This window comes from Sus scrofa, chromosome 8 (assembly GCF_000003025.6).
Source record: "Sus scrofa isolate TJ Tabasco breed Duroc chromosome 8, Sscrofa11.1, whole genome shotgun sequence".
In the NCBI taxonomy this organism is placed as follows: domain Eukaryota; kingdom Metazoa; phylum Chordata; class Mammalia; order Artiodactyla; family Suidae; genus Sus; species Sus scrofa.
In genome coordinates this window covers 128,645,991-128,668,787 of record NC_010450.4, presented here as the reverse complement: position 1 = coordinate 128,668,787, position 22,797 = coordinate 128,645,991, and the positions used below count along the sequence as shown (strand labels likewise).

At 34.9% G+C, this 22,797-nt stretch overlaps 1 protein-coding gene across 10 annotated transcripts in view; it reads left to right on the top strand.

The window, feature by feature from the left end:
• The window catches only part of CCSER1 (coiled-coil serine rich protein 1), a 1,224,168-nt gene that overhangs the window by 284,546 nt on the left and 916,825 nt on the right, over positions 1-22,797 (top strand). For all 10 annotated transcript variants that reach the window (XM_021100741.1, XM_021100737.1, XM_021100740.1 and 7 more), the window contains one exon: positions 803-923. In XM_021100741.1, the coding sequence (XP_020956400.1) occupies positions 803-923 (121 nt within the window). The remainder of the gene's footprint in view (positions 1-802; positions 924-22,797) is intronic.

The following is a 22,797-nucleotide window of genomic DNA, read 5'->3' as shown; positions in this document are numbered from 1 at the left end:
TGAGTGTAAAGCCTGTGAGCATACTTTATGAGTGATTATAGCTTCTAGATACTTATCCAAGATAAACCTATTTGTGCACCAAAAAAACAAAAAACAAAGCAAAAATGAACAAACAAAAAAAGAAGGTTTATAGGTATTTTGACATAACCTCAGACCAGAAACAATCCAGGTGTCCATCAAAAGTAGAATGTGTAAATACACTGTGGTGCATTCAGTGAAAAACTCCACAACTATGAGAATGAACTGTTGATACACACGAATGAGTCTTAACGAATGTCTGTTGAATGAAATAAGCCATATATGAAAAAGTACACACACAAAAGTATATGAACTCATTTACATAAAGGTCAGAAATAGGCAAAACTAATCTAGAGTTATATAAGTAATCATAATTTCTGCTTGGAAGCTACCATGGTGGTAAAGAAGGGGTACTGCAGGGAGTGTTAGGTTGTTGGTTTATTGATTTTGGTGCTAATTAAACAGGTGTGTTCATGTTGCAAAGATTAACTGTTTATAATTTTGGGACTCCTTATTCTTCATTGAAATATTTTTTTAATGAAAGATTAGAAAATGTTGGCAAGGTCTTTTCTGCCGTATGGCTTAGAAAAAGAAAAGAGTAAGTGCATAAGGTCATATAGCTAGTGAGTGGAAAGACAGCAGGGAATGATAATGAATGATAAATTAATGATAATGTTTTCATTGAATTCTCTTATTTGAAAATAAAATGCAAAAATAAAAGAGAAATTGAGAATAGTCGAGAAATAATTTTGACATTTACAATTATATTTTTCTAATAAAACAGTTTGCCGAGAAGATTCGTACCACTCTGTGGTCTCATGTGCTGCTGTAGTTCTCACTCCTGTGGAACCAACAATAGAAATGAAGAAAAGAGAAGAACTAAAACTTTCTGAACCTTCCAAACAGTAAGTTATTCATTTGATTTTTCAGAGCTTTGTAAAACTTATTAAATAATTAGATAACTGATCAGATTTAGATCACTCAGAAATTGTGAACTTATAATAAATGTATTTATACTAGAATCTGAGAGAACAGAACTAAATTTTGCACATTTTAAAAATCAGTTTATCCTGAAACGCCTCAATGAATAACTTCTGTCTCCTGACTTTGTGTGTTTGAACTATATGCCTTTCAAGTTTCATTTTGTTACCTTACCTTAGTGATGTGTATAATAGACTCAAGCACTTCATGTCTTTTACAATGTGATGATGGATGTATTGTTCTTGAATTCCTTATTTTATAGTTGCAGTCTCTAACGATCTAAACTATGATCACTTTTAAGTATAAATTTCTTTGCCTTACTTTGGTTTGCACATTTATAAGGAGTTAAAATTAAGTATTAACGTTACACTATTTAATGTTTCCATATTTTTCCATTTAAGCAGACCAAGCTTCATTTAAATTTAAATTTGATTTTTTTTAAATTTTTTTTTAGGGCCAGGCATGAGGCATATGGGAGTTCCAAGGCCAGGGGCTTTATGCCACAGCCACAGCAAGGCAGGATCTGAGCCAAATCTTCAAACTACACCATAGCTCATGGCAAATTGGATACTTAACCCACTGAGCTAGGCCAGGGATAGACCCCTTACCCTTATGGATAATAGTTGGGTTTGTTACCACTGAGCCACAATGGGAACCCCTAAGGTTGATCTTTTATTGAATAAATAATAGACTTTTTCTTATCATGGCCAAAGAGAATTAAATTCACGATAGCAAATGTAAGATCCATGGACTTGAAAGATCACATAACTGGGATTATATCTGGTTATATGTTAAGTAAATAAAAAGAGAAAACCTACTGATGATTTTCTAGCAAAAGTAGTGCCATGCCTGCTTTGAAGTCTCAAGTTGGAGATTAGGTTACTCTGGTGTTGCCAAGGATTTCTGGCTGCAGTGGAAGTTACCTTGAAGCACCTACCATTTTTTCTCCATTAGATTAACTGTACCATAGTTGTCTGTTTCTTAATGTCTTTCTACTAAAAAAGCTCCTGAAGACTGAGTTTCCTGGAACATGATAGTGTCTGATACTCTTTGTGAAATCAATTAGAAAAGCCCTTAATGTTATATTCAATAATGTTGAATTCAAATGGAGTAATGCATATATTTGATTGCATGAAGATAGTCAGTATTAATATTCTCATTAGAGAGAAAAGAAATACTAACCAATTCAGAAAGTAATGATGGTAATTTAGTTTTAATACAATCTAAAAGTGAAAACAATTTAACTACTCTTAATATAGTCTAATTTTTAGGTTCCAAAAGCCATGTTTTGTCTGATAGGAGGAAAATTACATCTCATATATGCCAACTGAATTGTATTAGAAAACTCAAATGAATTTTTTGCAATGTATATATGAGTTTATATATTTGTAAATTAGATCTTAAATTCTCTTAATTATCTTTCAGTGACTCTGTTCAAAACTAATGAATAGCATTACTTGCTTACATGAAATGTTTTTTTTCCAGTCTTAGCTACTTCATAAATATTCATTCTTCTTTATTCCAAGGTATATCCTGAAGTAGACAGCATTTGTTTACTGGCTTTCCTTTTTCTTCCTGTTACCCTACGTTCACTTTGATACTCCTTTGTATTCTCCGAATCCACTTTCTTATTTAAACAGTTTCCTTCAAGAGGATCTTTCATTCTTTCCCATAGGTTTTGTTATTATTATTGTTTTTGTTTTTCTAAGTCAGAGAGACCTTGGTTAAAACCCTAACACTGCTACATGTTATCTGGAAATTGGAAACATTTATTTAAGCTCTCAGTCTTTTCTTTCTACATCTGTTACCACCTTTACAGGGTCATTGCAAGTATTATGTGAAGTGATATTGCTAAAGAACTTGAAATCTGAAAATCCATAAAAAAGTGTTGGTTATGTTGCCTCCTCCATAGCTTCAACTCTCAACATTACTGATAACTTAGAGATATGTATTCTTCTGAAGGCTCTTGATTCAGGTCTAATGTTTAAAGTCCTTGACCATACTTGTCTAACTAAATGTCCTACGAGACTCTTATACTAAATATGTTTAAACTAAATTAATGACTTCTCTAGCCCCTCAAGCTTCTAATTCCTTCTGATTTCTACCCTTAGGTAAAGCAGCTATTATTTTTCTTTTCTTAAAATCTCAATATGTATTCCCCTCACATCTCACATTCAGTTCGCTTCCAATTACTTGATTAATGCCTCTATTATATTTTTCTTACCATTTGAGCTAATTAGGAAGGCATATACTTTTTTCATATTTTAAAATTTTGTCTAATCTATATATTCAATTATTATCTTAATGAAGTCATTCAAAAAGTGGTCCTCTATCAAATGGAGATTGAATATGCCCTTCATACCTCATATTGCTGTTTTGAGAGTTAAATCATAGGTGTGACAATATGGCAAGACTATAGAATACATTCAGATGTGGTGATTAATTCAAAACTCTTGTTTGTCAATGAGAGATGCCCGATATAAATTAATTTGAGAAAAATCAAGGGTAGTGGTCGTTATTGGCTCATGTAATTGAAAGTGTAGAGGGAGACGTTTTCTCAGGTATGGTTGTTCTAGTGCTTAAGCAATGTCATGGACAGTCATTCTTTCCGCCTTTGTCTCTTTGCACTGCTTTCTGGTGTACAGTTTCCATTTTCAAAAAGGCAGTGGTGACACTACTGCCAGCATTAGCTACTGAGATGGGTTTTTATCTTTTCAGCAAATCCGGTGGAAACAATTTATCTTTCCCTTTGATCAAAACAAAACAAAACAAAATCCCGTATTTGAATGTCATTGGTTTTGAGTAGCTTAACCTGTTTGACATGACTATGCTGAAGCAAACACTGTACCCAGGAATATTTGATGATGTGATTGGTTAGTACCAGGTTACATGACAAATGCTGGTGTAGAGAGTGATGATGTGATGGAAAGGTGATTCCATGCTAGAAATATGGGTGATGCTGGTAAAAGAAGGCAGGTATAGATGCTCAATACAGGTAGTAATATTTTAACCCCTAGTTTTAAAAGTCAGGATTCTTTATTATATTTAAAGTGTGTATATTGAAATTCTGCGTTTAAATACAGTTGTATATCTTCATTTCTTGTTTTAAGTGATTTCTGACAATTTTATTTCATATTATTTGATCCAGCTGTGCTATTATAGAGAGGAAGTATAACTTGATGGTTATGAATTCAGGTCTTTGCACTGCTTTTTGACTCTTTCTTAACCATAGACTTTGTTTCTTTTTAGTATGGGAGTTAACTTTATCTATCTTTTTTAGTATGGGAGCTAACTTTATTTATCTTACAGTGCAATACCTAAAACACAATATGAAGGCAAGAATATAAAAATATTATATTTTATAACAAATACATTAGTTAAATAAACATATCCAAAGCCTTGTGTATTATTTGTTTTGTGTATTTTGGATTTCCCATTAAGAAAAATAATTACCCACTAGTGTAATACTAAGATATTAGAATGCTGTATATTGAGACATTGTTTTTGGATACTTAATATGTCCTTTAAATTCAAGATGAAATTGTTTCTTTAAGTAAATTTTTCTTTCTAATTTTACTCACTTCACATGATGAATTCATAAACAATTGAGTCTTCGAAACAAAGGACTCTCAAGTCACATAGTTCAGAACTCAGCAAATCTCTTACTGGGAAGAACTGCAATAATCTTCTCAGTGTATGGGCTTCAGAATACATAAAATTGTACACACAAAGGAATACATAAGATGATGTAGTTCTGAGGCTGTTACAATATACGTGAAAAGGGAAAACATGCACCTAAAAAGGTAAGTCACAGTATTAAGACAACGGATGCTATTTCTCCAGTGTAGGTATAGATATTCATCAGACACATGATTGTTTAAAGATAAGTTAGGTTTATTGGTATATCAGTATAAAAATTTAGGAAAGTAAAGCCAGAGTATTGGCCTTAATTATACCGTTGTATTGATAAGCAAAGAAGGAATTTAGCAGCAGAAATAAGGGCTTGTTCAAATATCCCATGATGGCTGGGTATAGGAAGAAATTAAAGAAGGCTGGTGGGAGTTTAAAATAAGCCAAAAACAAGTTTTTAAGCAGGGCCCAGAAGACACAATCAGATTTCTCTTTTGAAAACAATTTTGTCTAAGTTTCTTTTATTTATTTATTTATTTTGCTTTTTTAGGGCTGCACCCACAGAAAATGGAAGTTCCCAGGCTAGGGGCGGAATCAGAGCTCCAGTTGCTGGCCTGCACCACAGCCACAGCAACACAGGATCCTTAACCCACTGAGTGAGGCCAGGTATAGAACTTGTATCCTCATGAATTCTAGTTGGATTCATTTTGCTGTGCCATCAGGGGAATTCCCTGTCCAAGTTCCTTATGAAGAATGAATTGGGTGGGTGTGGTGGGGGCAGTGGTGTGATAGAGAGCTTGGAAGAACAAAATTGCTATCATTTCTTCCCAACTCCAGGTACAGTGAAAGTCAAAAGCTTTCACTCAGCCACAGCGGGTATATTTACACCATAGTAATTCACAAATTCTGTGAATCAAGGCTTTTCCCTCTCCCAGAGAACTTGTTAACTATTTACCAGCTCACATTCTAAATGGAGGAGAGTTTGAGTGTCTGCAGTGAGACCTTTTAAATGATTACTGATGATAGTTTGGACTGGGGTGCTGCCACTGGAGATTGTAAAATATGAAAAATGAACTGATTCAATATATTTTTCAGAACCTAGGAAAATTAAATTATTAAATTAAACTTATGATGCCACTCACTTACCAAGGAAAAAGGAGAAATTACTCATTGGAATTATAAGATAATGTATTATTGTGATAATCCTAAATGTTATTTTGAATGAGTAATAGTTTCGTCAAGGGGGAGTTTTGATATTCTTTTAATTTATATTGAGTATTATCAGTGGTACTGCATAGGTAGGTAACATACATAAATGCTTTTTGCACAAAATTCCTTCCTGAGTTTTTGCCATTGATTCTCACTGCAAGTGCAGATAAATGTAAGTAAATTCCATATAGGTCCTTATGTAAATTCTTATGACTCTTTATCAATAATTTTCCTGCTATTGGAGTTCTGGTTGTGGTGCAGTGGAAACAAATTTGACTAGTATCATGAGGATGTGGGTTCTGTCCCTAGCCTAGCTTAGTAGGTTGGGAATCCAGCATTCCCGTAAACTGTGGTGTAGGTCGGTTGCCGACACAGCTCAGATCCTGTGTTGCTGTGGCTGTGGTGTAGGCTGGCAGCTGTAGCTCTGATTTGAACCCTAGTCTGGAAACTTCCATATGCCATGGGTGTGGCCTTAAAAAGCAAAATAATAAAAATAATAATAATAATTTTCCTGCTATATTTGTTCTTTAGCCTTTATCATCTACCATCTTGGTGTCATAAATCTCTTCTATTAAAGAAAAGTATTGGGGGAGTTCTCTTGTGGCACAGTGGGTTAAGGATTTGATGTTATCACTGAAGCAGCTTGGTGGGTTGTGTCCTTGGCCTGGGAACTTCCACATGCTGCACGAAGGAAAAAAAAAAAAAAAGGAACTGAGGCGTGACGTAATGGAATTACATAGTTTGTGTCCTTTTGTGCGAGGTTTCTTTCCCTCAGCATGTTTTTGAGATTCATTCTTATTGTTGCATGCATTGTGGTCCGCAGGGATGTGGAACGGGATGTGTCAGAGTTAGGTTATTGATTCAGTCCTGTCCTTTGTGAGCACACCTTGCAAACTCACTGAATCGCAGAAACACAGGGCCTCTGGGTGTCGAAGAGGTGTCGTGAAAGCCGTCTTTATCCAACCTTGCCTTTACACTACTGATACTCAGTGTTAGGTATACTGCCCATGAAAAATTGCCCAACCCCTGCTGTCATACCTCTGATGAAAAGCATCTCATTTCCTTAGAAGGAAGCTTATTCTGTCCTTGGCCAGCCTTGCCTGTTGGAAAACTCTCCTTCATTTTCAGCCAAAATCTACCTCCTTGGGTCATCCTCACAGAGGTCCTAGTTCTTGCACTGGGGCCAGTCAGGAACACTTAGCTCCTGCCTTCCCTGTAGGGATCCAGGAGGTACACCTGCCATCCAGTACAGTGCTGGTAAATGTTTAACTTACAGTTCTAGTTTAGTTATTTTGGTTGGTATATAATATTCCATTACATAAATGTATCAAAATGTATTTATTCAGTTTCCCATGAATGCATATGTACATGGCTTGCAATATCAGCTGTACAAACAGTTCTGCTCTAAACACTCATGGGCTCCTGAGACTGATGTGAGGTTTCTTTGGAAATGGATGGCAGAATTGTAAGGCACATACATTTTTCACTTCAGCAGTCAGCACTAAACCATTCTCCAGGTGTCCTCCTTGTACACAACTTGTCTATACTTAACCTTGTAAGGTTTTGGCACATGCTTTTGCCAATCTTATGAGTATAAACTGGCATCTCACTGTGGTTTTGATTTACATTGACCTACTTCTAGTGATGTTTATCATTTTTTATGATTTTAATTTTTTCCATTATAGTTGGTTTACAGTGATCTGTCAATTTCTACTGACCCAAAGTGTGGGTATATACACACACATATGCTTTTTCTCATGTTATCTATATATGTCCCTAATATATGAGCACCCAGATATATACAATAAATATTAACACACATAAGAGAAGTTGATGGGAATACAGTATTAGCAGTAAACTTTAACCCCCCACTCAGGTCAATGGACAGATCCTCTAGATAGAAAAATCAATAAGGCAACAGAGATCCCAAATGACACCATAGAAAATTTAGACGGCATTGACATTTTCAGGACATTACCTACGAAAACATCAGAATGTACATTCTTTTCAGATGCACTTGGAACATTCTCAAGGATTGACCACACAGGGGCACAAAACTATCTTCAACAAATATAAAAGTATAGACATTATTTCAGATATCTTCTCTGACCACAATGACGTGAAACCAGAAATCAACCACAGGAAAATAAAGAAAAAACTGACTACATGGAGACTAAAAAACATGCTACTGAAAAACAATGGGTCAGTAAGGAAATCAGGAAGGAAATTAAAAAAATACCTCAAGACAAATTATAATGAAGGCACAATCATTCACAATCTATGGGATGCCACAAAAGCAGTGCCAAGAAAGAAGTTCGCAGTGATACTGGCCTCGCTCAAAAAAAGAGGAAAAATCTCAAATCGACAACTTGACCCACCACCTAAATGAATTAGAAAAAGAAGAACAAACAAAACCTAAAGCCGGAAGAAGGAAGGGAATCATAAAGATCAGAGAGGAAATCAAAAAATAAAGATTCGAAAAACAATAGAAAAAAAATCAATAAAACTAAGAGCTGGTTCTTCAGGCAAACAAAATTGACAAACCTCTGGTCAGATTCGCCAAGAAGAGGAGAGAAAAAACACAAATAAACAAAATAAGAAATGAAAAAAAGGAGAAATCTCAATGGATACTACAGAAATAAAAAAAAAAAACTATGAACAATATTGTGCCAACAAATTTGACAACCTAAAAGAAATGGACAACTTTCTAGAGACTTACAGCCCATCAAAACTGAATGAAGAAGGACTAGATCAATGAACAGACCAATCATTATAAATGAAATGGAATATATAATGAAAACACTCTCTAAAAACAAAAGTCCAGGACCAGATGGCTTCACAGGCAAATTCTACCAAACATGCAAAGAACTTATGCCCATCCTTCTTAAAGTTTTCCAAAGTGTTGAAGAATGAGGAATACTCCCAAAGACATTCTATGAAGCCACCATTACCCTAATACCAAAACCAGACAAAAATATTACCAAAAAAGAAAATTGTAGGCCAATATCTTTGATGAATATAGACAAAAAATTTTCAACAAAATTTTAGCTAACCCAATCCAACAACATATAAAAAGGAAAATACCCCATGACAAAGTGGAATTCATCCCAGGTTCACAAGGATGGTTCATCACATGCAAATCAATCGGTGTCATACACCACATTAATAAAACAAAAGTCAAAAGTCATATGATCATCTCAATAGATGCAGAAAAAACATTTGACAAAGTCCAACATCCATTCATAATAAAAACTCTTACCAAAGCGGGTATAGAGAGAACATACCTTAACATAATAAAGCCCATTTATGACAGACCCACAGCAAATATAATACTCAATGGAGAAAAGCTGAATGCTTATTATCCTTAAAAAGTGTTATTTGGACATTTGGTTTTCCTATTCCATGAACTGCCTATCCTTATTTTTGTCCATTTCTTTACTGATGGATTTGTCTTTTATATTTACTTGGAGAAGTTGTCTATTCTGACTTCCATACTAGAGTTGCTATGTGCATTCCACATCTCTCTTCCGGTTGATATGATGTCTTTTAATAAGTTGGGACTTCCAATAAGCATAATTTTTATTTGAAAAAAGAAACTGAGGAGTTCCTGTCGTGGCGCAGTGGTTAACGAATCCGACTAGGAACCATGAGGTTGCAGGTTCGGTCCCTGCCCTTGTTCAGTGGGTTAACGATCCAGAGTTGCCGTGAGCTGTGGTGTAGGTTGCAGACGCGGCTCGGATCCCGCGTTGCTGTGGCTCTGGCGTAGGCCGGTGGCTACAGCTCCGATTCAACCCCTAGCCTGGGAACCTCCATATGCCGCGGGAGCGGCCCAAGAAATAGCAACAACAACAACAACAACAACAACAACAACAAGACAAAAGACAAAAAAAAAAAAAAAAAAAAAGAGAAAAGAAACTGAGTCATGAATATGATAAATATGAGGACACTTATAAATATGAAACAGCTCTCTTCTCATGCAAGTTTTTGAACAAAACAATGCTTGTGATTCTCATCAATTCAAGGGTAGAGTGTGTTGTCAGAGGAGGTTCTGTGGAGAGAGATGTGGCCGAAATTTGAGTGGCCTCCACAGCTTTAGGAGGAGGAGTTGGAGTTGGGAGGAATAGCTTTCTAACCCCAGTCTATTAAAGAGTCTTCAAAAGAATCATTCAGACAGTTTGAAAAGTGTTTGTCTGTAGTTGGAAATACACAAAACATGCTGATTTATGCCTAACGAAACTGAAGTAGAGCATGAACTAGAACCTGACACCTGCCCATAAAATCTGGAGAGTGAAGATGAGCTGGGCGAGTGAACTTGGTAGCATCTTGACCTCTCAGAGTGGGTCAGGGAAGCCACTGTGTGTTTTGTGAACTGTCTGGAGGGACAAGAAAACCCGGGACACAGAGGTGAAGGATCCCCAGCCTCTCTCACTGAGGGAACTGTAGGAGAGTGGCCCAGAAAGAGCCCTCTGCAGACCACATTTGGGCTCATTGCTAGGCCCGAGAGCCAAGTGCAGTTTCCTTAAGACTCTTCTGCTCAACTGAGAACCCGTCCCCTCTACTTTGGTGGCAGGAGTACATTTACTTTGAGGCACTTGTGAAAGGATTGTCTCTGTGTTTCTGTTCATCTTATTGGAAAATGTGGTCTGTCAGTAGTTTATTAAATTAAAAAAAAAGACTCAGAGAAGTTGATTGTTTTCATACTTTGTGTGTTACTCAAGAACCGCTAGACTTTAACACAAAATAAATAAGTAAAAATCCCTAGAGAAACTGCTTCCCTTGAATGAGTGTTGTTATTTTCTCTTTCTGCTCCTTAGTGAGTCATAATATCTAGTCCCTTGTGCAGACCAGTCAAGAAATTCTATTGTCACATTTGCATCTGATCTGACAATTCTTCTTTGTACACTGAACACACAAATGCTATTTTTCAGATGCTTTGGGACAGCCTGTCAAGATGACTGAAGTGTTTCAGTTCATCAGTTCAGTACAGTACCATTGTGCTCTTCATAGTGTAGCATAAATACAATTAATCAGATCACTAAAATAGACTGCAGGTGCGTCACCATTGTTGTGAAAGTGGCTCTCGTGCACACATGAGAAGCTGGGTGCCAACTTTCAACTGCCCCTACTAACATCTTCCCTTGGAAGAACTATTTTCAGAAAATTGAAATATTTCATTTGAATTAATTTTGTAATGCAGATAATAACAAATTATTTAACAACACCATAAACAAAGACTATGTTACCCAATTTTAATTTCCTATTTTTCCCCTTTCAGGGGAGATAGCCTAGTAGAAAAAAAATCAAAAGCTTTGAAATCTTCATATCTCTACTTAGCAGCAAGATGATATAGGGAAAGTTAATAATTTTATTGAAATCAAGTATCTTCATCAATAAAATAAGGACAATAACATTTGCTTTGTAAGGCTGTTTTAAGTATTCAACATTTAAACGTCAAACAAATGGAATAATTCTGGCACAAACAGGAAAAACAATAAGAAATAACTGATTTGATATCTCTTTTAGAAGAAATTTGGTGATGAGGCTAGGAGAGGAGGTCTGTACAAAAACATGTTCTAGGGAATTTATGATTTTAGTTGTTTCCTCAAGTTTAGCTATTTGTTTATTCAATAGCGCTTATATAGTTCATACTAGTCATGCACTACCTTAAGCTTTATAAATATTAACTCATTTAATTCTCCCAACAGTGGTGTGTATGATTATTATCTCCAATTTACGCTTGAGGAAACCAAGGCACGTATAGATTAGGTCACTTGTCCAAGATGACCCTTTAAAAAAAGAATAAATTATACTTTCTTTTCAGTTACTTTAATGACTAAATGTTGAACATGACACACTAGACAATTATTCTTTTTTGTATTGAGTTCTTTTTATAGATTTTTACAACCTAAAAAATATGAATGTCATTATAAACCAATAATGCAAAAGATGATTAGCATTTGCAAATCAACAGAATAAACAGAAGAACTTAAGTAACAAAATTCTTCACTGTTGATTATCACAATCAATCAGTACCTCTTCACTTGTGCATACATTTCTCCTCAAATGAGCCAGGAAGAAAAGAAAACTGTTTTTTTTTTTGTTTTTTGTTTTTTTAGTGTTTCTGTCCTACATAGTGTCATTCATTCTCCTAGCTTCTTGTTAACATTCTAGTGTTTCAGTGAGTTTTATAGAATTAAGCTTAGTATTTTCTCTGTAATTGGGGACCAGAAATAATATGTGTTCATGATTCTGTGTGTATCTAAAAGGCATAATGAAGATCTACAAGGAAGATATATATATTGAAATTATGATATAAGAATGGATTTTATAACAGTCATTATATGTAGCAGGCTTCTTGTGATTGAAATTTTTATATGACTGCTTTCTCTGCATGATGTAGGTGGACTTAGGCCATAGAGGTAATGGAACCCGATGATCTTTAAAATCTCTTCTATTCTAGAGACTCTGTTCCAAACAAGATCAACTGCATCTTGGAAATATTATTATTATTTAAGGCAAAGTATTATATATTTCTTTGATTTAAAAATGTTATGTTTAGCTTAAGACAATTGATATATAACTTGGTCAATTACAAGATAGTGATTTTTTTTAACAAAACTAAGGTATAAGAAAATATTTTTAAAAGGGTGCTATGTTTTTACATCAATTATTTTTCTTTGTATTTTCTATGTGTTTAGTTATTCCATACCATACATATACATTCCCCTGCTTTTTTTGCCTCTTTAAAATGGAGAATTTAAAATAAGTATCTTGTAAAATTACATGGCCTCTTACTTACATTCTATGTTGCTATTTTAACAGTTCTGTGTATTATGTAATTTCAAAAATTTAACAAAATAATCAGCAAGAATTAAAAATTGCTGAAATTACAATAATTTTCTATTTTTAAACCTATTATTGTTATTTAAAACCAATTTTTTAATGTTACATCAAGGTATAAACTCTGGTATCTTCTGAATTAAACCAGTCACATTCCAGGTGAAAATTCTAACATTTTTTCATGTCTTAGTAACATATAATGTTTTAGTATGTTCTTCTTTACTTGCCCTGTCCCATCATAAGCTGATTGCCTGAATAATACCAAGGATTAAGTTAAATGTGTAAATGCCACAAGTCAATGCTAGACTAAGAAGATTCATGGAATTATATATTTATACTTTTTTCTACTAAATATATTATTTCTGTTGCGTTACAAGTAATGATGAAAATAATCCCACATTTGATCACCCACTCACATTGGGTAATATAGTAAAGCTAGAGAAATCAAAGTATTTGACTCTATTTTTATTTTGAAATTCACACATCTCAAGAGAAAAATGCTCTTTTTTTTTTTTTTTTTTTTTTTTGTCTTTTTGCTATTTCTTGGGCCGCTCCTGCAACATATGGAAGTTCCCAGGCTAGGGGTCGAATCGGAGCTGTAGTCGCCAGCCTACACCAGAGCCACAGCAATGTGGGATCCCAGCCGCATCTGCGACCTACACCACAGCTCGCGGCAACGCTGGATCGTTAACCCACTGAGCAAGGGCAGGGACCGAACCCGTAACCTCATGGTTCCTAGTCGGATTCATTAACCGCTGCGCCACGACGGGAACTCCCGAAAAATGCTCTTTTGATTAAACAAATAAAACTGAAAATTTTTGCATTATATTGAACAGTACACACATATTTTATCATTTAACTTAATAAATTAGAAATCATCTTTAAAATAAATAAAAGTTTACTTTGTAAAAAATTGATAACATCAAAAATTATACAGGGAAGCTGCTGGCTGACAGCAATTTTATAATTTAAATTTAATGTAGTTTCTATATATTTCAAATCATTAGTTGTCTGGCAGTTTAAAATTTTTGTGTGGTAAATGGCTACCATTTAAATTTAAACTGATTACTTGATGCTTCCGGATTGGAAGAATTAATATCATTAAAATGGCAATGCTGCCTAAAGCAATCTACAGATTTGCTGCAATCCATATCAAATTACCCTATGACATTTTTCACAGAACTAGAGAAAATAGTCCAAAAGTTTATATGGAACCATAAAAGACCCAAAATTACCAAAGCAATCCTGAGGAAAAAAAGAAAAAACCTCTCCCAGACTTCAGGCAACACTATAGAGCCACAGTGATCAGGACAGTATGGAACTGGTGCAAAAATAGACATACAAATCAATGGGACAAAATAGAAAACCCAGAAATAAAACCCAGACACCTATCATCAATTAATCTTTGACAAAGGAGGCATGAATATAAAATGGGAAAAAAGGCGGTCTCTTCAGCAAGTGGTGCTGGGGAAACTTAACAGCTGCATGTAAATCAATGAAACTAGAACACACCCTCACACCATGCACAAAAATAAACTCAAAATGGCCTAAAGACTTAAACATAAGACAAGACACTATAGAACTCCTAGAAGATAACATAGGCAAAACATTCTCTGACATCAACCATACAAGTGTTTTCTTAGGTCAGTCTCCCAAGGCAACAGATATAAAGACAAAAATAAACCAATGGGACCTAATCAAATGCACAGCAAATGAAACCATTAAAAAAAAAAAAAGATAACCTACAAAATAGGAGAAGATATTTGCAAATGACACGACAGACAAGGGCTTTAATCTCCAAAATACACAAACCACTCATACGATTCAACAGCATAAAAACAAACAACCCAAGTTAAAAAATGGGCAGAAGACTTAAATTGATATTTCTCCAAAGAAGACACGTGGATGGCCAATAGGCACTTGAAAAAATGTTCAGCATCACTAATTGTTAGAGAAATGCAGATCAAAACTACAATGAGGTACCACCTCACACTGGTCAGAATGGCTATCCTTTAAAACTCTGCAAGTTACAAATGCTGGAGAGGGTGTGGAGAAAAGGGAACCTACCTACACTGTTGGTGAGAATGTAAATTGGTACAACCTCTATGGAAAACAGGATGAAGGTACCTCAAAAAACTAAATATAGAACTACCATATGATCCAGCAGTCCCATTCCTGGGCATATATTCAGACAACACTTCATTCAAAAAGACACATGCACCCCTATTTTCATTGCATCACTATTCACAATAGCCAAGACATAGAAACAACCCAAATGTCCATTGACAGATGAGTGGATCAAGAAGATATGATACTTATCCACAATGGAATTCTACTCAGCAATGAAAAAGAACAAAAATAATGCCATTTGCAGCAACATGGATGGAACTAGAGACTCTTATACTAAGTGAAGTAAGTCGGAAAGAGAAAGACAAATACCATATGATATCATTTTTATGTGGAATCTAATATATGGCACAAATAAACCTATCCACACAAAAGAAACAAACTCATAGACATGGAGATCAGTCTTGTGGTTGCCAAGAGGGAGTGGAAGGAAGTGGAATGGACTGGGAGTTTTGGGGTTAGTAGATGCAAACTATTGCATTTGGAGTGGGTAGGCTATGAGGTCCTGCACATTGAGATATAGCTCAGGGAACTATATCCAATCACTTGTGATGAAACATGATAGAAGATAATATGAGAAAAAAATGCGTGCCTATGTATTACTTGGTCACTGTGCTGTAGAGCAGAAGTGGATGGAATGTTGTAAATCAACTACAATAAAAATGTTTTTAAAACCTGATTACTTTAGTAGGTTTTATGGTAATAAGTTTAATGTACCACAAAGAAAATTTTTCTTATCTTAGAAGAAAAAATAATAACAAGGAGTGACTGGTTAAATCTACTCTACTATTATCCCAATTGTTGATCAAATTTCCTCCCATACCTGTAGTGGACCTAGAGGGGAAAATAAATTATTAGAAGCTACCTAAAGCTCCCTGAGGGAAATTGGAAATGATTTATTTCACCCATCACCATGTTGAGATTGGGAAGATTATAACAGAGTGTTATAATAATTTTTATAGTTTTATCTTCTTAACAAAGCTGACAAAGCTTTAAATGTCCTTTGATGACCCAGAGGCCCTGAAGAGTAATCTGTAACTACTTCAGTGCCTCATATGGAGATAACTGAGAGCACAGTGGAAATAAAAAAGCATACTAAGTGCATTGCCAGGTACATCAAACACACTGTTCTCTAACCAATCATCTTCAGAGACTTGGTTGAGTTGAAGGACCAATTTGTAAAGGGTAGTCTGTTTTGCACCACTAAAAACAAAGTTTGGTTCCTGTTTTACTGATTCTTCATTCCACTGTTAAAACTGTGGATCATCTCCAATGCCAGAAGAAACTACGTAAGTTTCAAGAGGGCAGATACTTGTGTGTGTTTCCTATTAATTGATACTCTTTGAGACTGAAAAGAACAGACACTCAACTCAAAAAGATCTTGAGAGTACAAACAAAAAAATTTTCAGACTCACAGGAATTAAAATATAAACTTCTTCAGCAAATTTATTTAAATATTTCTGATATCTATATTTTATATGTCTGTGATCATTTTGTGCCAGTAGAAATAATGCAGTTGTCAAAGTAACGGTTGTGTATACTTTGTAAATTTGATAATCATTTTGCACAAAAGTAACTTATTGTTTCAATTTCAAAGTTCAGAGATACTGCTGGACTTGTTAAATTTATAGATATGAAGCATCAATCTTTCTTCCTGCCTAACATAAAAGGATCACCAAAAATCTCAATAAAAATTTCATATTAAAATGAATACATATACACACATATATATAATGGTATTTAAAATCTATAAATTTATTGTATAATATGTTCCAAATTAGTATTTCCACTTCTCATGTGCAGCACTGTTACCTTATTTAAAAAAACAATATATATAATGGTATTTAAAATCTATAAATTTATTGTATAATATGTTCCAAATTAGTATTTCCACTTCTCATGTGCAGCACTGTTACCTTATTTAAAAAAACAAATTCAAAATCAACCAATGGGACATATAAGTTAATTTGAAAGCAGAACTTTAAAAAGTGTGAAACATTACTTCTAAGCCATTTAAATTGACAGGATGATAACAAATGTAAACAGTTATTCATGTGAAACCAAATAACCATGTTTATGTTTAAAAGATCAAAAACCTGTGGAATAAGCTTGATAGCATGTCACTGTCTTTAAAACAAAAGCATATGGAAGTCACAAGCAAAAGCAGACTGCGTATGTGCTGTTGGCTGCACTGCTTACACACTAACCTGAACGGAGGTTTGTTGGTAAGTTGTGAGAGTTCAACTTCAGGGCAGACTCATTCATCATTTTTATCATGTTCAATGATATTTGAAACCCTCTTTTAAAAGAATTAGAAAAATTATGCAGATGCTGTGAAAAACAGTACGGTGTACCTCAAAAATTTAAACATAGAACAATCACATGATCTGACAATTCCACTTTTTTGTCTATACACAAAAGAATTGAAAGTAGGGACTCCAACAGATATTTGTAGACCCATGTCCATGGCAGCATTTTTCACAGTAGCCAAATAAACAAGGAGATGTCCATTTATTCATTCAAAGAGATGAATGAATAAATGAAATATAACCTGTACAGTGTACTATTAACCTTCAAAAGAAGGAAATTCTGACAGATACTAGCACATGAATGGACCTTATAGATGTTATGCTAAATGAAATAAAGCAGTTACCAGAGCACAAATACTTATGATTTTGCTTATGTGCAGAGCCTAGAGTACTCCCATTCGTAGAGACAGAATAGAATGGTGGTTTCTAGGACCTGAATAATGGTGGAGTGGGGGATTATTGCCTAATGGGTATGGAGTTTCAGTTTGGGAGGATAAAAGAGTTCTGGAGATGGATAATGGTGATGGTGGCACAATAATATAAATGTACCTAATGACAGGCAACCACATATTTTCACATTATTAAAATTGTAAATTTTGTGTTACATATGTTTTACCACAACACACACAAGAAGTATAGGGTGCTCTGAGAAAAATAATTTATATGGTATTACAGCACATTCTCAAATCCCAAATTCCATCTTCCAAAGATTGGCGCCAAAGTGATGGGTCACTAAAGTGCTGGTTAAATACACAGATTCTAAGAGCCTGTCCTAGGGGGATTATGTTTCCAAACCAGCCTCTCTAGTTCCACATGTTCAGCATTCTACTTATCTTTCCTCTTTGGATGTCTCTAAAACATCACAAACTCAGCATGGCTAATTGCAAATTTCCTGCCTACCAGCCATCCCATACATTTTAATAAATAATCAGACAAAGATATTTTTCTAAACCCCCTTTCTCCTCAAGTGTTAGCTTGCTCAGAAAATGGTTTTACCGTCTATAACTCTTCATTCCTAAAACAAAGGATGATTCTTGATATCAAGTCTCTCAATCAGGCTCCCTCTAAGTGCCCTGCTGCCACCTGACAAACTCTGGCTCATCTCAGTAGCCTCCAAAGTGGGATTCCACATTTATTCTTATCTCCCCTTCCATCCAGTTTTCACAACTCAGAGATCTTTCAAAGATGAGCTTGTCTCAAAAACCATTGTCCTTGGAGTCCAGATAAAGATGTTTTAATATGTCCTTCAGGGCCTTAATTTATCTAGCTCCCTTCCACCTACCCTCTGATTTATCTTAAGCCATTGTCTTCACTCTCTCCTCTCACACTGGCCTTTGAATTCTTGAATACATACTTCCTCCTTTTATTCAATATATTACTTCAATATATTTTGTTTGCTTTGCCTAGAATTCTCCTCTTTTCTTATATACTTGCTGGCTTTATTCACCTCATGTTTTCACGGTCGAGTTTTTAAGTAAGGGGGTACTGTTTGGTACTCTGCCTTCATCATTTACGTAACTTACCATAAATATAATTAAATATGTGAAAATATAACCCATTACGATTGTGATCATCGAATCTTTAAGTCACATTTTCCTTTGATATTTACTCCTGAGAACTGTGTTACAGGGATCCCCACTTCCATGGCCACACCTCAGAAAGTTATCAGTCATTTCTTTCCTCCTGGTCCTATCTTCATCTTGTATACAGTGTCCTGCCATCAGGGTCCTAAAGTTCCCCTAAGGTCCTGACAAGGACTCTTCTGCTGTTTTTTCCCTTGGTATTCCATCAAGATTCTACTCTACTTTTTTTACTTTCATGGTGTATGTTTCACACTCAGTCCAAAGATGCCTCTTGAAAACATATTATGGAAAATGGTATTGATTGTCTACAATCAGTTTTCATCTTGTTTCTTAGAATATATCTTTTCTGTTTTAGAATCAGCGATATACCTGCTACAGATGATGAATCATATCTGGTTGGAGGCCTCCTTGGTCATGACAATACCATTCCTATATACTAGGCGTTTGAATTCAGGTGCCATATGAGTCAATTAAAGTCAAAGATACCTACCTTAGATGTTAGCTAAGGACTTCTGAAAACATTTTTTTCTCTTGAAACATATATTTAAAAAACCTCTTTGTTGTCATTTTGTCTCCCTGCTTTGGGTTTTGTATGTTGAAGATAGTACACTTTGACCTACAGAACCCTTCTTGAGACTGTAAGTCTCTAGTAAATATTTAAGCAAATAAACCTGTACTCTGAGAAGAATGCCAAATCAACCATTAGCTACCATACTTAATATTGCACAAATGATCTCTCTGTCTTCTGAGACAGCTTTACAAAGAATGCTATTTTATAATACTTGACACACCCAGAATTCCTATTATTTCCTCAAAGAGAGCAACTAACTTTGTTTGTTTTCAGCTGTCCTATTTAGATCATGCCCACAAGGTCTTCTCATTTAGAAAAAAAAAAAGTCACTTTAACTAGATCATAGATGTTCTTTTCTCAAAATTTCAATGTACAGCAGTTATTTTCTCTTGTTAAATAGTATTTCTTTACATACTTGTTCAAGTCTTTATCACATTACTTTGTAATTTGCTGAATGCAAGGAACCTTTCTCTTATTCACCATTGCATTTGAAGGCCTTAGCTCAGCACCACATTCACAGAAGGGCTGTAAGCATGCATGGGGTAAATGGTTGAAACAATGAATACTAATCTAGTATTTTATGGGTTGCAGTAGAGAGGTCAACACAGCTTAGTAGAAAGGCTTCTCATAAGGATGACATTTTAACAGTCTCAAATGTTCATAAGAATTTGCCTTACAGAAAAAAAATGGAGAAAATTAGGTCTTCAGAGATAGCATGTTCCCTGTACCTGAACCATTTGTAAGGAAATTTATTATGAGTGGCTAGATTACATGGTTGTAGTCCAACATTTAAAAGTAAAGAAAGTGGGGTTCCCATCGTGGCGCAGTGGTTAACGAATCCGACTAGGAACCATGAGGTTGCGGGTTCGGTCCCTGCCCTTGCTCAGTGGGTTAACGATCCGGCGTTGCCGTGAGCTGTGGTGTAGGTTGCAGATGCGGCTCGGATCCCGCGTTGCTGTGGCTCTGGCATAGGCTGGTGGCTGCGGCTCCGATTAGACCCCTAGCCTGGGAACTTCCATATGCCGCAGGAGCGGCCTAAGAAACAGCAAAAAGACGGAAAAAAACAAAAAAACAAACAAAAAAAAAAAGGAAAAAAAAAGTAAAGAAAGTCACATATAACTAAATATAGTATGTATTAAGAAAGTGAATCCAGTAAATATGGAGACCAAACATTTTTAAGAGTGAGAAAATATGTATGTAGCAAAAAGCTGAGACAAAAATAATTTTTTACCTTATATTAGATTATAATAACTTTGGAGAATGTATAACATTTTGAACAAAATAACTCTTAAGATGTGACATCTTTCACTTTAATTGTATATATTATGTTAAGAGGATTATTTTCACATGAATATACCAATATTTCATTGGTTTCCTCAAAAGCCTTTTAAAATAATCAATTAATATAAAAGTCATCTTTTAAGGATTGATGATGGAGCTAGGAATGGGGGGAGAGTGTTTGAGGGAGGATTAATTTTATAAGTAGTCAGTTCACTTATGAATATTTTACTGAATGGCAAGTTTTACTTCTCGATACAAAATCCTAAGTATGGGAACTTGAGTAATAAATACTAGGATAATGAGAATTCCTGGTACTTTACTGAGTTCTGGGATTAATAATTAATGATGTGGGTAGGTAATTTTCCAAATCCATGATTAGGTTTTTCTCTGATGACTAAAGCCATTCTTCAACTTTTATTTCTCTCAAAGAGCATACTCTCTTGATTCATATTTCAGTGTATTGTACAGGGTCATTAGCATCAGTGAAATGAGGAAAGATGAAGGGAAAATATTTCCACATAGAGAAATGGAATATGGTCTCAAGTGTTAAAAAATAAATTCCAGGATCTTATATCTCGGTCTTATAAGTAAAAATATTTTTTTTTGAACTGCAAGTGGGAACTAGTATGTTATTTCAAGATATCCCCCTTTAAAGCAGATTTACAAGATATACAGGGCAGTGGTAAAAAGCTCAGTCTTCGGAGTCAACATTCTTACGTATCAATTGAGATTTCACTAATCATGGGAAAAGTGGGAAGTTATCAATTTAGGCTTTACTTCTGAATTTGTGTTCTGCCTTTTCAAAGTTTGGTGACATTGAGCAGGATACATAACCTCTTTGAATCCCAGGAATTGACACATTTGGAAATTTATACTCAATTTACAGACTCTAGAGGGATATTTTAAAAGGATGAAAAGTATCAAATATATATTTGATGCTCAAAGAGCAGTAGCTATAACTTTATTGAAGACTACTGACTTTTCTCAACTAACAGTGAAAATACAATTCTGCCATTTTATTAACTTCCCATTGCCCTATATGTAAATTTATTTACTAAATATTAAAGTGACTTAATTCTTCTTATTCCCACAGTCTTGGTTCCTTGAAATAACTGTATTTCTAAACACTAATGAAGTATAGCATCCCCTCCTCCAATTTTAGATACTGGATTCTGTGTTGGGAAAGTCACTTAAATTTTTGAGCCCTTGTCACCTCTCGTTTAAATGGTTAATGTCCAAAACCCAACCAAAGATTGTTATCACTAGATAACAGTGCTTTAAAAATTATAAGGAGCAATTTAAATAAATGCTTAGTATTGTACTGAATTTGATTTGGACTACCCAGACCACTATTAATGGATAGCTTGGTGCTGATCTCCCAAATCGGCTAGCTTCTTAAGACCTACTGCTTTTGTCTCCTGACTTTAGGAATGGGCTTTTTATCTGTCTACTAGGTAGTTTTAGCTTGGCTGCATTGTCACCTACTTTACTTCATCCTTAGGAGCAACTGCGTGTCCAAAATAATAGATGGTAATGTATTTCATGCAGCAAATGTAAAAATCACTTCCCTAAATAGTAATATCCTATTGTAGAATTAATTACATCTGAGCCATAAGAGTCCCACTAATTTTCATATGGGTATTCTCCAAGAACAGGAGAAAATATTTGCAAATAAAACACCTACCAAGGGATTAATCTCTAAAATATACGAAACTCTCACACAGCTTAATATTAAAAAAAAACAATCAAAAATAGAATATCTAAATAGGCATTTCTCTAATGAAGACTGAGGACCAAAAGCACATTAAAAAGATGTTTGACATCACTAATTATTAGAGAAATGCAAATCAAAACTGCAGTGAGTTATCACCTCACACTGGTCAGAATGGCCTTAATCAAAAAGTCTACAAACAATAAAGGCAAGAGAGAGTGTGGAGAAAAGGGAACCCTCCCACACTCTTGATGGGAATATAAATTGGTATAACCACTGTAGAGAACAGTATGGAGGTTCCTTAAAAAACTAAGTAAGAACTACCACATGCTCCAGCAATCCCACTCCTGGGCATCTATCTGGAGAAAACCATAATTTGAAAAGATACATGCACCTCAATATTCGTTGTAGCACTATTTATAATATTCAAGACATGGAGGCAATCTAAATGTCTAATGATAGAGGAATGGATAAAGAAGATGTGGTGCATATATAAAATAGAATATTACTTGGCCATAAAAAAGAATTAAATGCCAT